A 14,045-nucleotide genomic window follows, 5' to 3' on the forward strand; every position below is an offset into this window, starting at 1 on the left:
TCGGGTTGTAGGACGTGAGGATGGCTATTTTGATTCTGTGGCACTCGCGCGAGTAAATGAATTTTCCCATGTCCTATGTGGTTTTTTCTATGTTGTAGCATGAAATCATGAAATTCAAAGAAAAAATATGATTTTATCGTTTCTACTGAATTTTCAACGTTATTATTCACTGACTACATTAAAAATGGCATTGCGAAATGTATTGTTTTTAAACAGTTAAATTAATAATATGTCGAACTTCAACTTCGATTTTCTCAAAATGGTGGATGTTACATTGGTCTATTTGAAAGGTGACGCGAGAAATCAAGCTGGGACATTGCATTACACGGTAACCGCAAAATACCCAATATGACTACAAAATAAGCATTTTCGAGGGTAACTGGGACACCCAATAAATGAGTAAAATTTTACCCATTTTGAGTAATTACAACCACAAAAATAAGTAGTTAGCATTCATTTGTGAGTGACAAATACTCATAAATGGGTAATCTTTTTACTCATTTAATGGGTAGTCCCAGTCTCCCTGGAAAATGCTTACTTTGTACACAGTGTGTCATTACTGAGTTCCTGCACAGTTAGAAAAAAGTACTCAAAATTTAGTTCCAACCTTGATAATTTCATAATATGATGTGTTTATTATCTTTAGCATATAAAACTTAAACTTGTTTTAAATTATCAACAGTTGTGTAATTATTACAATATTCCATCTCAATTTTCCACGTGTCATCCGGGTCATGCGAACGGTAAACGATAACGTTCCCTCCTTGTATTATAGTCGAGTGCGAGAGTGGTGGTTACCGAATGAAAGTGTGTAGTGAAATCCGTAGATGCAGTACTCTGGGAGATTTTCCTTGCCGTTGGAAACGCTAGCCATAGTGAATATATTATACAAAAAACTGCAATATTCGCATGAAAACTAACAAAACTACGTAAAACAAAAAATAAGCCACAATATAAACGTGGCTGCAGTTTCGCCCTCGCTGATTGCGAACAAACCGAGGGGCGAAATTAACTTCACTATGGTATACTACAAAAAATCAGTTAAGCCTGGTTAAAAAAATGGAACTACGCATAAAATGATTAAAATTTTACCCATTAATGAGAATTACTACACAGAAAAAAAAAGTTGTTGAATATAACATCCAAACAGCTGCACGGAGGTCATTCCGCCGGTTGTGTAATATTACGTTGTACGATGTACATCGATTTTGCGAATAAATTACGTCCATTGATGTAATATTGTACCTGCTTTTTGCTATTTCTTCATTATTTCATACATCAGCTTGAATTTCGTTGATCGATATTACATTTTTTTTGCTGTGTACACTGCAAAAAAAAAAATGTAATATCGATCAACGTAATTCAAGCTGATGTATGAAATAATTATGTAATAGCAAAAAGCAGATACAATATTACATCAATAGATGTAATTTTGTTTGCAAAATCGATGTGCATTGTGCAACGTTATATTACACAACCGGCGGAATGACCTCTGTACAGCTGTTTGGATGTAATATTCAACCAATTTTTTTTTCTGTGTAGTACAAAACTTAATAAAAGTAACTTTATTAAGAAAACAGAAATTTTTTTCTTAATAAAGTTTCTTTTATTAAGTTTTGTACAAGTAATTCTCAAAAATGATTAAAATTTTAATAATTTTATGCGTGGTTCCGTTTTTATTAAAAAAAAATTCTTTCTTCTTCATTCCTTTATTTAACGTCGATCTCTGTTCCGCAATCTAGTTCCAATCACCAACGCACATCGATTGCCATCCATTGACGGGATGGCAGGAAGGCAGCTTCCACACCTGCAGGATATCGCACCCTAGATTGCACCCATTCAACACACATGGGCCGGGACCAACGACTTTGCTTCCCTTCCGAAGGAAGAGGTGCCCAGAGATTTTTATGCCTCAGAAAAATCCCACCGACCTCGGCTGGGATTGAACCCAGAACCATTGGGGTGTGAAAGCAGTCATGCTTACCACTACACGACCGGCGCTGGCTGTACTTTATACCCTAATAAAATAACCATAAAAGAGAGCTTAACGACGTGTTCGGGGTATCATCCAAACCATTTGTGGGATAGTTTACCTATCCGGGATACAGTTTGTTTATGGTATTTGTTTATTAGGGTAGTCATTAAAGAGTTGTTTGCGTTTTTTTTATATAATGCGTATATCCCGGCTCATTTGCCGTAGCTTTGCGGAGATCACAAAATTACTTAAAATTAATGTTAGTAAAGCAGGGGCCAATTACTCGCGGTTATCTCGAGGTTAGGGGTAAAAAATTGTAACAAAATGGATGGCAGGTTTGAAATCCAAAACCACAAAAGTGATGATGTACTAATAAATATTCCATACGATTTGACAGGTAGGCCGAGGTGGACAGGTTCAACCGTGGATCTACGTCGGCTGAAAAGAATAACCCGGAACGGACACGAAATACTTTCGAAAAAGAAAAACACGCGGTTGCAAAGTTACACGTTTTATTCAAGAATGGAAAGCAAAAACAACAGCAGAAGAACTTTGAGTTGGTTGGTTTATTTCCTTTAAATTCCGTTATAATTTCTTATCTTTTGACAGATACGCGTATTTTGTCTACTACACAGGAAAAAAAGTTGTTGAATATTACATCCAAACTGCTGCAACCAGGTCAATCCATCGGTTGTGTAATATAACGTTGTACGATGTACATCGATTTTGCGAACAAAATTATATCCATTGATGTAATATTGTATCTGCTTTTTGCTATTACAACATTATTTCATACATCAGCTTGAATAACATTGATCGATATTACATTTTTTTTGTGTGTACTTGCAGACTTCATCAGTGCCAAGTACATACTCAACATCACTGAAGAATCCATCTTTTATCTACGAGGTATATACTAATCAATAGGTACTAAAAATCATCAGGTATCCACTGCCATAATACGGATTCATAACTGGGCGTTCCACAACTACGAACCTGCTGTGCCTAACGTCTTACATCACAGACAGTTTGATTGCTCTGACCCAAACGGACGTTATCTACACAGATCTCACGGCAGCCTTCGATAAGCTGAACCACGAAATTGCGATCGCTAAGCTTGATAGGCTAGGGATCGGTGGAAATCTTTTGAGATGGTTTCGTTCATACCTCACGGCGCGCCAATTGACAGTAACTTTGGGTACTTGTCGCTCAGCAAGCTTCTGCGCAAAGTCCGGTATACCTCAGGGCAGCCATCTGGGACCATTGGTATTTCTCCTCTACTTCGACGATGTTCACCATGTTATCACAGAGCCACGATTATCGTTTGCAGACGATCTGAAAGTTTTTCTGCGCATCCGCTCACTCGCCGACTGCCGTTCTCTCCAAAATCAGATTGACATCTTTGCTGACTGGTGTAGTCTAAGCCGACTGGTGGTCAACCCAGCTAAGTGTACAGTTATTACTTTCTCACGTAAGAAACAACCGATTATTTTCAACTACAAACTACTAGGCACGACTATCGAACGGGTGCACTGCGTGAAGACTTAGGCGTTTTTCTAGACTCAAAGCTGACATACTCACACCATATATCGTATGTCGTCGACAAAGCGTCCAGAACGCTTGGCTTTGTCTTCAAGATTACTAAGAACTTCACGGACATTTACTGCTTGAAATCGCTCTATTGCTCTCTCGTACGATCTACGTTGGAATACTGCTCTGCTGTCTGGAGCCCGAACTACAATAATGGGGCCGAGCGAATTGAATCTGTTCAACGACGTTTTCTTCGCTTCGCGCTCCGTAAGCTGCCTTGGAGATACCCACTTCGTCTTCCAAGCTACGAGAATCGCTGCCAATTGATCAATATCGAGCCCTTACGTATCCGAAGAGATGTTTTCAGAGCCTTAACCGTCGCCGATACTCTGCAAGGAAGAATTGACTGCGAAGCAATTCTGCAACAAGTGAACATTAATGTTCAACCTCGATCACTACGCAACAGTCTTATGCTGAGACTTCCACTTCTTCGAACTAATTATAGCATAGGGAGCGCTATTTACGGCTTGCAGCTAGTGTTCAACCGAGTAGCGTCGATGTTCGATTTCCACTTGACACGGAATATGCTTCGCCGAAGATTCTCTGCCTTTTTTGCTGACCGAAGGCGCTTGATACCCAACAGCTAAGTGTAAAATTTAAGACTTATAAATTTTTAGTAACTTGACAATGCTTTCCAAGTTATTTTCGTTTGTAACTGTAGTAACTGTAGTATATGTATGTCGTCTGTATAATCTGTACTTTTTTACAACACATCATTGGGACTATTTCTAGTCTGTTGATGCAACCATAACAAATAAACAAATAAACAAATATCACAATTTACCTAACCAGGTACCTAAATTCAGTCTTCAACCGGTACACACAAAAAATAAACGTTAATAGAATTAAAAAAACCGTTGGTAGAATTAAAAGTTTGCATTGGTTCTTTTTGGTAGAAAGTCAGAAACTTTCAATTGCAAAAGACATGAACAGTTAAAATAAAAATGCTGAATCCTTTGATTTTAAAAGTCACAACTTTTATGATTAAATTTTATAAATGTCAAATTAAAAGTTTCTACTTTTGAAATGAAATTTTAGAACTGTCAAATTAAGAGTAGGTTAGGTCAAAATAAAGCGTAGTTAATCAAATAAAATTTTATTTCTTTTTAAACAATAAGTTCATTCTTTTGATTTTTACGTATAGGGTATACGTCCCTAACCTCGGTCTAATATGCAGCCATCGATTACGTTTTTAATCATAACTCATCAATGAATTTACCTGCAAACGATATTCTACTGCTAAATGGTATGCTTAGATATGCTTATCATGTCGTTTGCTATCAGAAACCACGAAAAGTTGAAAAACTTACTTTTTTTAAGACAATAACTCACGAGGGAAATGTATGTAATATGGGTCTATTGTCCCCAAATTGGGTCTATTTATGGATGCAACTTCGTCCTATCTTGTTTGATCCTCAAAAAAACGCTCTTGGTAACGTTTTCTGATGTATTTTTTTTTATCACTATCACTGTTAACTTAATGCTCTTCATTCCTCAAAACATTTCTTAGAGAAAATTTTACGAAAACTACATTAAATCACTCAATTTAAAAATTAAAAATTAAAAATTTCGCTTATCGTCTTTTGACCGCAGAATATCTAAATCAGAACATTGTGATGTTCATTATACAGGTTTGGCAGAAAAAATCTCCCTTCCTGTTCGTTCCTTATCATCCAAATGCAAAACAACATTGTTGACGTTACTCTTATTGCTATATGCTGTCAAATGAATTTCATGGGCCATAGTTAGGAACATAGAAAAGAAATGTGTCCCTAAAGTTGGGTCCATGTTTTACTTGTGAAAACGTTGTTAAACAATTAAAATAAACATAAAATATTCAAACAGCAACTGTAAGTTTTACGTCTAGTGTGTATTATCAGGTAATTCCAATCAATAAATGCCATAATCAGGCCATTTGATGATCGTCAGTCAACCTTCCCATCTTAACCTTATAAGTCATGGCGGCTAAAAACTCCGAACATTGTGATATTCTCAACCAGTTTTATTACTTACGAGAGCTGAAAATGTATTGAAATGTTGTGATATAAATTGATTTGTGTGTGGTACACATTTATCAACCATCAGTGATCAATATTTTCCTTATTTTTTGTGTAATATTCCTTAATTAATTATTTATTTGCGTGATAGGCCGAATGAAAGGACTAGACCCACATTACATACCGTAACCCTATATATATATTTTTAAATGTAAAACTAACAAAAACAAAATTAAAAATACTGAATTGTGGAATTGTCCACCAGCATGTCGTCAGCATCTGTTGAGCCGTCCATGCAATCCACTCCCCCTGCTTCAACCTTAAACTGCGTGGTGCTACCGTTTCAGCCATCTGGCTCAGAGTCCGGTGTGACCCAATCCGGAACGATGATCTTACTTTTGACAGATGCTGAAATTTCCGAAAAGAAAGCGATTCTATTATCATAAAAAACTCTCTAGTCAGAACAAGGCATAATCGTAGATAAACTTACCATATTCATCCTGTGGTATCGCCGTATTTTATTTATATTTTCAGCCGGTCTAGCTCACGGATGATCAGGTGAATGCAGCAGGGATTTGTTTTGAAAACTGGTCGAATACAAATTAATAAAGCAAGCTTTTCAATTCTCGTTTTGCGCGTTTTTATTTTTATTTACTCACGTTATTTAAAAACTAACCAGAAACGAGTAGAAACCTACCCCCGAAGAAGTTGTTTTGACAGTAAAACAATTTTTGATTTGAAAATCTGCACTTTTAAAACTACAAGTTAAAATCAAAACATCTACTTTTGGATTGAAAATATCCTTGTTGTTTCAAATATTTTCATAGTTCAAGTAACAAATTTTGGGGTGCTTTTAAATTGAAAGGTTAATATTTTTACTGATACAATTTTCGTTTTTTGTGAGTAGATGCATGCTACGATGTGTGGTTTTAAGGTAGCATGCTAAAGAGTCTCGAGTATCCGTTTCCTTGATCTCTATTAAGCAATGTTGATGGATTACATTTAAATATTTCTAAACTTTCAGCTACGTCTAGTTTCCAAGGCGAAGATACAGTCCGCAGGATATTAATGTTATCCTTTGGCAAATTGTGCCCCTTTGTAACGATATGTTCTGCAACTTTGGATTTAAATTTATAATGAAGTCCTTTATCCATCTCTTTGTTAGCCTTTTTTACCTCTGCGATGTGTTCCTTAAACCTTGTTTCCAAAGTTCTTTTCGTCTGACCAATGTAGGTTTTATCACAGAGAACAGACGTTGAGGCTTGAACAAAATATCTCTAAAAACTTGTGTAAAGAGTCCTATTTGACTTAAGCGCCACTAACGGCGACTTCCCCACTTATAAACCCTCTTTGACAACATGATGGCGCTGGCATTGCAAAACTTACACTAGACACTAAGTGCTGGTAGCGCCAAGTGGCAATTTTCAGCAGATAATACTAGCGCCAAATTGGTCGAAAGTGATAAATTTATAGAGGAAATCAGGAGATGCTAGCGCTACGTAACGGCGACGTTTCCACTTAACTTTACACAAGTTTCTGACCGAACTTGGACGTCTGTTCTCTGTGGGAGGGGGTCAATCCTCAACAGTCTGGGTAACTATTGGTGACTCGATTTCACATGACTTTTTCTTTTGATTCGATTAACGTGCAGAATAATAATAAATTGAGTACATCGCAATATTTTGCACATTTCTCGCGTCACTTTTCAAATAGACCAATGTAACAAATGTAAACAAATCGAGTTAAGTGATACAAACTATTGCTCTTCTATCATTGTATGTGGTACAAAAACATTACTTTCATTTATTTAAGATAATCATAGTTAAAAAAATGTCCAATGTACAGTTTGAAATGATGGGTACATGTTTGTTACTTCGGTCATTCGGAGTGCCTAACATGATTGGTGCTCATTTTCTAAAGGCGGGGCCAATCTAAAGTTAGGTACTCTACTGCGGGGCCAATCTTAAGTTAGGTGCTGAAAAAAGCTCATTGAGATCGATAGATGCGCCTTTATTCCGCTCTATTTCAACACCAGAAGCACAGACAAACAGACATAAATCTTAGAAGAAAATTCTTCAAAAAACATCGTCAAGCGTATTTTGCATGCGCACTAGCACCACCTATCATCCATATTCCCAAGCACTGTTTTGCAACCGGAGCATCCCTCGTTCATACATGTTTTTCACTAGTTGCTTTTCCCTCGTTCTGTCAACGCGTCAGCTATGTTGAATAAAAACAAAACAGATGGAAGTCAGTGATGTCGGCTCTACGAAATTTTCCTTGAAGCCAATCTAAAGTTAGGTACTCTACTATGACATCTGTGAAAGGGAATCTAGTATCATGTAGAACAAATCGTCCAATGTAACACTAATTGATTATGTAATGGAGAAAAATCGTCCAATGTAACATGACCGATGTACAACTTGACTAGTCAAAACGTCCTATGTGGTTTTTGCTATATTGAAATTCAAATCAAAATTGCGATTTTTCCGTTTCTACTGAATTTTCAACGTTATTATTCACTGACTACATTGAAAATAGTATTGCAAAATGTATTGTTTCTAAGTTAAAATAATAATCTGTCGAACTTCAACTTCGATTTTCTCAAAATGGTGGATATGTTACATTGGTCTATTTGAAAAGTGACGCGAGATTTCTTGGTGCTATTAGTTAACCAACTATAAGATCAATTAATCAATAGAGTTTGAATATTGTTTTTGATTCCAAAAAAACTATTTGAATTTGAGAAGCACACGAAACAAAAAGGTGATTGAATTTCTGTTCGATTGCAACACTCTTAAATTTAATCTAGTAAGAATAAGAAATCCTCGGAAAATTGTAATCGGAATGTTCCATTGGCTCAGATTTTGACAGTTCATATGGCTCAAAACATTCTGTCCGCCTATCTGAGTATTTCTAGTTTCCACCGGTTGGTATTTCTCAAAAGTGAGTAACTATAGGTTTACTCACTTTAGAGTAGTTCACTTTTACCGAGAGTATAGTTTTGCTCACTTTTGAGGAACATAGAAGGAGCGTGTAAGAATTGTTTAGCTGTCAAAAATATCGAATATAATGCTCGCAGGGTTGCCTGCACCGAGGCTTTCACACCAGAATTTAATGTATCGATGGCTATTACACGAATACATCGAAATATGGACCACCAGCACCAGCCACATTAGAGAGCCATCGACATATTGAATTCGCGGCCCTACCTCCTGTGTTGTGCGTGAGCGGAACTCGATCGGAATCATCGCGGAATAAAGTTTTCTGTTCCTTGCAGCTTTTCCCCCAACCTGCTTCCGGTACCGTTACCTTCCGGAAAGAGCTTTGTTGTCGTGTGTGCTAAAAGTACTTGCTTCGGTGACGTTTCGCTTCGGGAAAAATCGATTTTAATTTTGTGCGGCAAGTGAAAATCTGGAACGCTGCTTGGTCGCGACGAGGTGCGATTTTGTTTGCTTCGTAGCGCAAGTGAGACACCAATACACATTTAAAAGGGACACAGCGCTGACTGACAAGCCGGCTGTACGAACGAAAGAGATCGATAGAGGACAGCCAGAGACCGAACTGTCAAAAATTTTTGCTTGCCTTTTGTCGTTCTGGTTGGCAGACGCTTTCGAGGAAAAAAGTTATCGTCGATTTCTGAAGATTTTCGATTCAATTGGGACGTTCTGTGTGGGATCAAGTTTGGTTTAGTTTGAGCGCTTCATACGGAGAAAGATGCTGCAGAAAAAACCAGCCGGCGGATTGTATGATCCGATGATAATTCCTCGCGTCAAGCAGGTAAGAGAATGCCGTTCTGGAGGGAGGGCTCCGCCGTGGACGGACGGACGGGCTCGCCAAGAGCCAAAATGGAGTCTGTTTTTGTTTTGAGGTTAGGGTTTTTGCATGTTATCTGGCTTCTGTTGGGATAGGCAGAGCTGCCAGGTGAGCGGAACTTTTGTCCGTAACAGCTTGTGTTCTGATCATGAGTTTGACAAACATCAATAATCAATACCGATTCAATAATCAATACCGATTCAATATTCTTTCGCTTCTATATCGATAAATTAGTTTGATTTAAGACTTTCGTAGACTGTAATGATGTCGAAAAATGTTGACAGCAACTGGGATTTTTCTTATAAACAATGCGATGTATAGAAGCGTAAAAACTATAACCTTTTCCTTTCGGTTTCCAGTACCTCGAGGAAAATGTTCACCAAACGTATGTGGACGTTGGTGTGATGGCCCGGGAGCTGCAGGAACGCTACCGGGAGTACAACAGGCGCAAAGCCGTCCCGTTCCGTTTGCTGGTGGAGCAGGCCTACAAAACCGTACTCCACAGCTACGGTTTGGACAGCAATCCGTCGAGTGAAAACGAAGACGACGGCAATTCGGATCTGGAGGTCATGGAAGATGGTGCCGGTGGCGGTGGTAATGCTAACCATATGAACGATACGCTTACCAACATGTATATGAACAATAAGAATAAACCTCCAGGTAGTGGTGGTGGTGCTGCTGCCGCCTCTGGTTCCGCTGGAGCCAACGATGGTGAAGCGATCGACATCAGCAGTGACGAGGAAGAAGGGGGTGCCGATTCGCGCGACAAAGACAAGGCTGTTTCGACGACCAGCAACAGCATGAGGCTGATTGAGAGTGAGTTGATCTTCGGTTCGAAAACCGTATGAAATGTCTAAAAATTTTGGTTCATTTTCCAGCTCAAATTGCTTCAAACAAGCACATCACGGTAACGAAAGTAACCCGTGCTGACAAGCCACGTTCCGGGGACGAGGCAGTCGATTCCAGTAACGGTAGCTCGAATGGTCCCAGAAGACCCGCTGAGCAGTTACCTGCCAGCCAGCCCAAACGCCGTCGGTTGGATCAGCCTCAGAATTCGGAAGTCAGCAACAGTTCAAATCCGTTATTGCCCTATCCAACGCCTATGGCTCCAGCACGGACTGCACCACAAAGTAATAGAGGTGGTGGCATGGCAAGGTCAGAATCCAGTGCGCCGACGGCTGCTCCGCGCTCAAAGCGCTTCAAGAAGGAAGTTTGTGCTCGATTCGTTGACTCCTCGTTCGAAGACGTTGGCGGCATGGATAAAATTTTGCGTGAGTTGTGCGAACTCTTGTTGCACGTCAAACATCCGGAAGTTTATCGTCACGTGGGCCTTCCTCCGCCGCGTGGATTTCTGCTACATGGACCTCCTGGTTCAGGAAAAACACTGCTGGCTCATGCAATCGCTGGGGTAAGTTTTGAGTTATTGATTACACTAAAATTGTTCAATTAGCAATAATTTGCTATTTTAGCAATTGAAAATCGGTCTGGTGGAAGTTCCGGCTACGGAGCTGGTTGCTGGTGTTTCCGGAGAGTCAGAGGAGCGTATCAGAGAGGTATTCGAGCAAGCAGCGGTCCTTTCGCCTTGCGTACTATTCATTGACGAGATAGATGCCATTTCGTCCAATCGAGTCAATGCCCAAAAGGATATGGAGCGTCGTATTGTGGCACAGCTGCTGAGCAGCCTGGACAATTTGCCCAAACTGGAGGGTGGTGATGGTGTGCTGGTTATTGGTGCGACAAATCGGGCCGATGCCCTGGATCCAGCACTGCGACGTGTCGGACGGTTTGATCAGGAGATTTCTCTTGGCATTCCGGATCGTCAAGCCAGAGCTCAGATTCTGAAGATTATCTGCAGGAATTTGAAGATTGAGCAATCGATCGACTTCGATGAGTTGGCTAAACTTACGCCGGGTTACGTTGGTGCTGATTTGTTGGCACTGGCTACTCGGGCGGCCACTACGGCTATCAAGAGGTAAGAAACGTAAGCGTTTTGTTTGAGTGAAGGCGTTACTGAATGGGGGTTGTTTTGTTTTCCAGAATGTTGACGGAACACGAGCGTCAGCAGTTAATTGAGAAGAGCAGACTTGATATAGAGCTGGAGGCCGCTCGACGCAAGCGGGGTCAGGAACAGTTACATAAGAAGGCTGACGACGACGATGACGTGATGGAGGTGAACGAGGCGTCGCAGGCGGCTGAGATTACCAAGAACAAATTCAACGGGGATGTGTCGGCGGACGATGTCGTAGCCGTGGAGGATGACGTCGAAGAGGTGGTAAACCTGGATGATGACAAGGACGAGCCAAAGGAAGCCGAGCAAACAGAAGCTGTGGTGACTGAGAAAGTTGCCGAGGTTCGCGCTGAGGAGGAAAAGAAAGACGAGGAGAAGAAGGACGAAGAGAAGAAGGACGAAGAGAAGAAGGACGAGGAGAAGAAGGACGAGGAGAAAACGGACGCAGAGAAGATAGCCGAGGAGAAGACAGGCGAGGAGAAAAAGGACGAAGAGAAGAAAGATGAAGAGAGTAAGGTGGACGAAGGTAAAGTTGATTCTGCAGAAGCCAAACCGGCTGAGGAAGGCAAAAAAGATGATGGTGAAACAAAGGAAGTAGACGCAAGCGAAAAGAAGGTTGACGAAGAACCCAAACCGGAAGAAGCGAAGACCGCTAACGAAGATGTTGAAATGGCTGCTGACAGTAGCACCTCGGGAGATAAGGTTGAACCCGAGGAACCAAAATCTACGACAGCAGTTGTAGAATCAATGCCAGCAGAATCGAGTGAAGCCGAAAAGAAGGCTGATGAACCCATGGAGACAGAAACGGTTCAGGAAGCGGAGGCTCCTGTTGAGAAACCACAACAGGAAGAGAAGGAAACGGTCGTGGAAAGTCTAGCTCCAGCAGTGGAGAAACGTGCTCCCACTCCTGTTCTCACCCTAGACAAAATGATACATCTTTTGCTGGACCATTCGAATCCTTTGCCGGATGAAGAGTTGGAAAGTTTGTGCATTCAACGATCAGACTTCCTGGAGTCTTTAAAAACAGTTCAACCATCTGCCAAGCGAGAAGGTTTTATCACTGTGCCGGACGTCACTTGGGATGACATCGGCTCATTGGGTGACATCCGAGAAGAGTTGAAACTGGCCATCCTTGCTCCGGTCAAATTCCCTCAACGTTTGAAAATGCTGGGTCTTACCTCCCCGTCTGGTGTATTACTGTGCGGTCCACCGGGATGCGGTAAAACTCTGTTGGCAAAGGCCGTTGCCAATGAGGCTGGTATCAACTTCATTTCCGTAAAAGGACCCGAGCTGTTAAACATGGTAAGTTACACTTTTCATTTCTAAAACAGGAGCTGAATCTACCAAATTTTGCCTTTCATTTACAGTACGTCGGTGAATCGGAACGTGCCGTGCGTCAGTGTTTCCAACGTGCTCGCAACTCAGCCCCGTGTGTCATCTTCTTCGACGAGTTCGACTCGCTCTGCCCCAAGCGATCGGACAATTCCGAAGGTGGCGCCGGAATGCGAGTGGTGAATCAACTGCTCACCGAAATGGACGGCATCGAGGAGCGAAAGGGCGTATTCTTGATGGCAGCCACCAACCGACCGGACATTGTAGATCCCGCCGTTCTTCGCCCTGGTCGCTTGGACAAAATCCTGTACGTCGGCTTGCCGGCGGAAGACGATCGGGCAGACATTTTGCGAGCACTCACCAAAAACCGCACCCAACCTCCACTGGCCGATGATGTTGATTTGGCAGTCGTTGCTCGACTATCCCAAGGCTATACCGGAGCCGATTTGGCCGGCCTCGTGAGACAAGCATCGCTGCAGACTTTGAAGGATTCGATAGCGGAATGCAGTAGCGACGATAAGGCTTCGACCGAGTCGGAACAGGATCTCAAAGTTGCAATGGTTCACTTCCAGGAAGCGATACGAACTATCAAACCATCCGTCAATGAAGAGGTAAGGTGTTGGAAGACTTTCCCATTGATAGCTTTATTAACTTTGGAACTTATTCTCATCCATCAACAGGACACAAAGCACTACGAACGATTGAAGCGGAAGTACGGCTCAGAAACGGTGGCACAGTAAACAGTGGACCTCCTATAGGTTTTCTAAGGACAAGATTCAGCACTCTAGATTTAAAGAAACAAAATAATACTGATACCTACCTGCAACAACAAATCTTATTGCACGAGTAGCAGAAAGTGCAGCAGCATCAAGTAGGGGAATGAAAAGTTGATTCCGTAAATATTAACAAACCACAATTAATACACACTAGTGAAAGAGTGGATCTTTCTACTGAAAGATGAATGAACGCAACTTCGGTTAGTTTAAGACACAAAATGAGTAAACGTCGCAAGCTATATCGGGAAGTGTGCCAGAGTCGAAGCATTTGATCAATCCCCATTACGTCTCTGACCATCATCGAACGGTTTGAATAATCGATGTTTGTTTGTTTTAGCTATTAGAACTATTATAATTTCTGTAAAAGTGAAAAAAAAAATCGAACACAATGTTTGATTGGTGTGAAGGCAAATGGAAACTACTCTCCCATACTTTTTTTTTATGATTCCTCATTGATACAAAAAAAGTAGATTTGACAAACACTGACATACCTACAGGATGTAAAAGTATAATGAATAAAAAAAAATGCAAAAGGAAGGATCATCTCTCAT

At 40.8% G+C, this 14,045-nt stretch overlaps 1 protein-coding gene across 2 annotated transcripts; it reads left to right on the forward strand.

The window, feature by feature from the left end:
• The first annotated feature begins 8,799 nt into the window (after positions 1-8,799).
• On the forward strand, positions 8,800-14,044 carry smid (nuclear valosin-containing protein-like smid). Of its 2 annotated transcripts, XM_065238054.1 has the most exons (8): positions 8,800-9,342; positions 9,738-9,972; positions 10,039-10,194; positions 10,257-10,786; positions 10,848-11,350; positions 11,416-12,688; positions 12,754-13,329; positions 13,399-14,044. In XM_065238054.1, exons 1-8 carry the CDS (start codon positions 9,280-9,282, stop codon positions 13,456-13,458), a joined length of 3,396 nt encoding a protein of 1,131 aa, XP_065094126.1. In that variant the 5' UTR covers positions 8,800-9,279; the 3' UTR covers positions 13,459-14,044. The 2 variants fall into 2 exon arrangements, with proteins under 2 accessions (XP_065094126.1, XP_065094124.1); XM_065238052.1 differs by having other exon boundaries at positions 9,738-10,194.
• The last annotated feature ends 1 nt before the right edge of the window (position 14,045 follows it).

This window comes from Ochlerotatus camptorhynchus, unplaced genomic scaffold, assembly GCF_037179485.1.
Source record: "Ochlerotatus camptorhynchus isolate MF236.1 unplaced genomic scaffold, CSIRO-AGI_Acam_v1.1 ptg000689l, whole genome shotgun sequence".
Classification (NCBI taxonomy): domain Eukaryota; kingdom Metazoa; phylum Arthropoda; class Insecta; order Diptera; family Culicidae; genus Ochlerotatus; species Ochlerotatus camptorhynchus.

Coding starts and splice junctions, on each gene's coding strand:
- smid (XM_065238052.1), top strand. CDS start 9,280: ATGCTGCAGAAAAAACCAGCCGGCGGATTGTATGATCCGATGATAATT. Junction 12,689..12,753: donor GACCCGAGCTGTTAAACATG/GTAAGTTACACT, acceptor TTTCATTTACAG/TACGTCGGTGAATCGGAACG. Junction 13,330..13,398: donor AACCATCCGTCAATGAAGAG/GTAAGGTGTTGG, acceptor ATCCATCAACAG/GACACAAAGCACTACGAACG.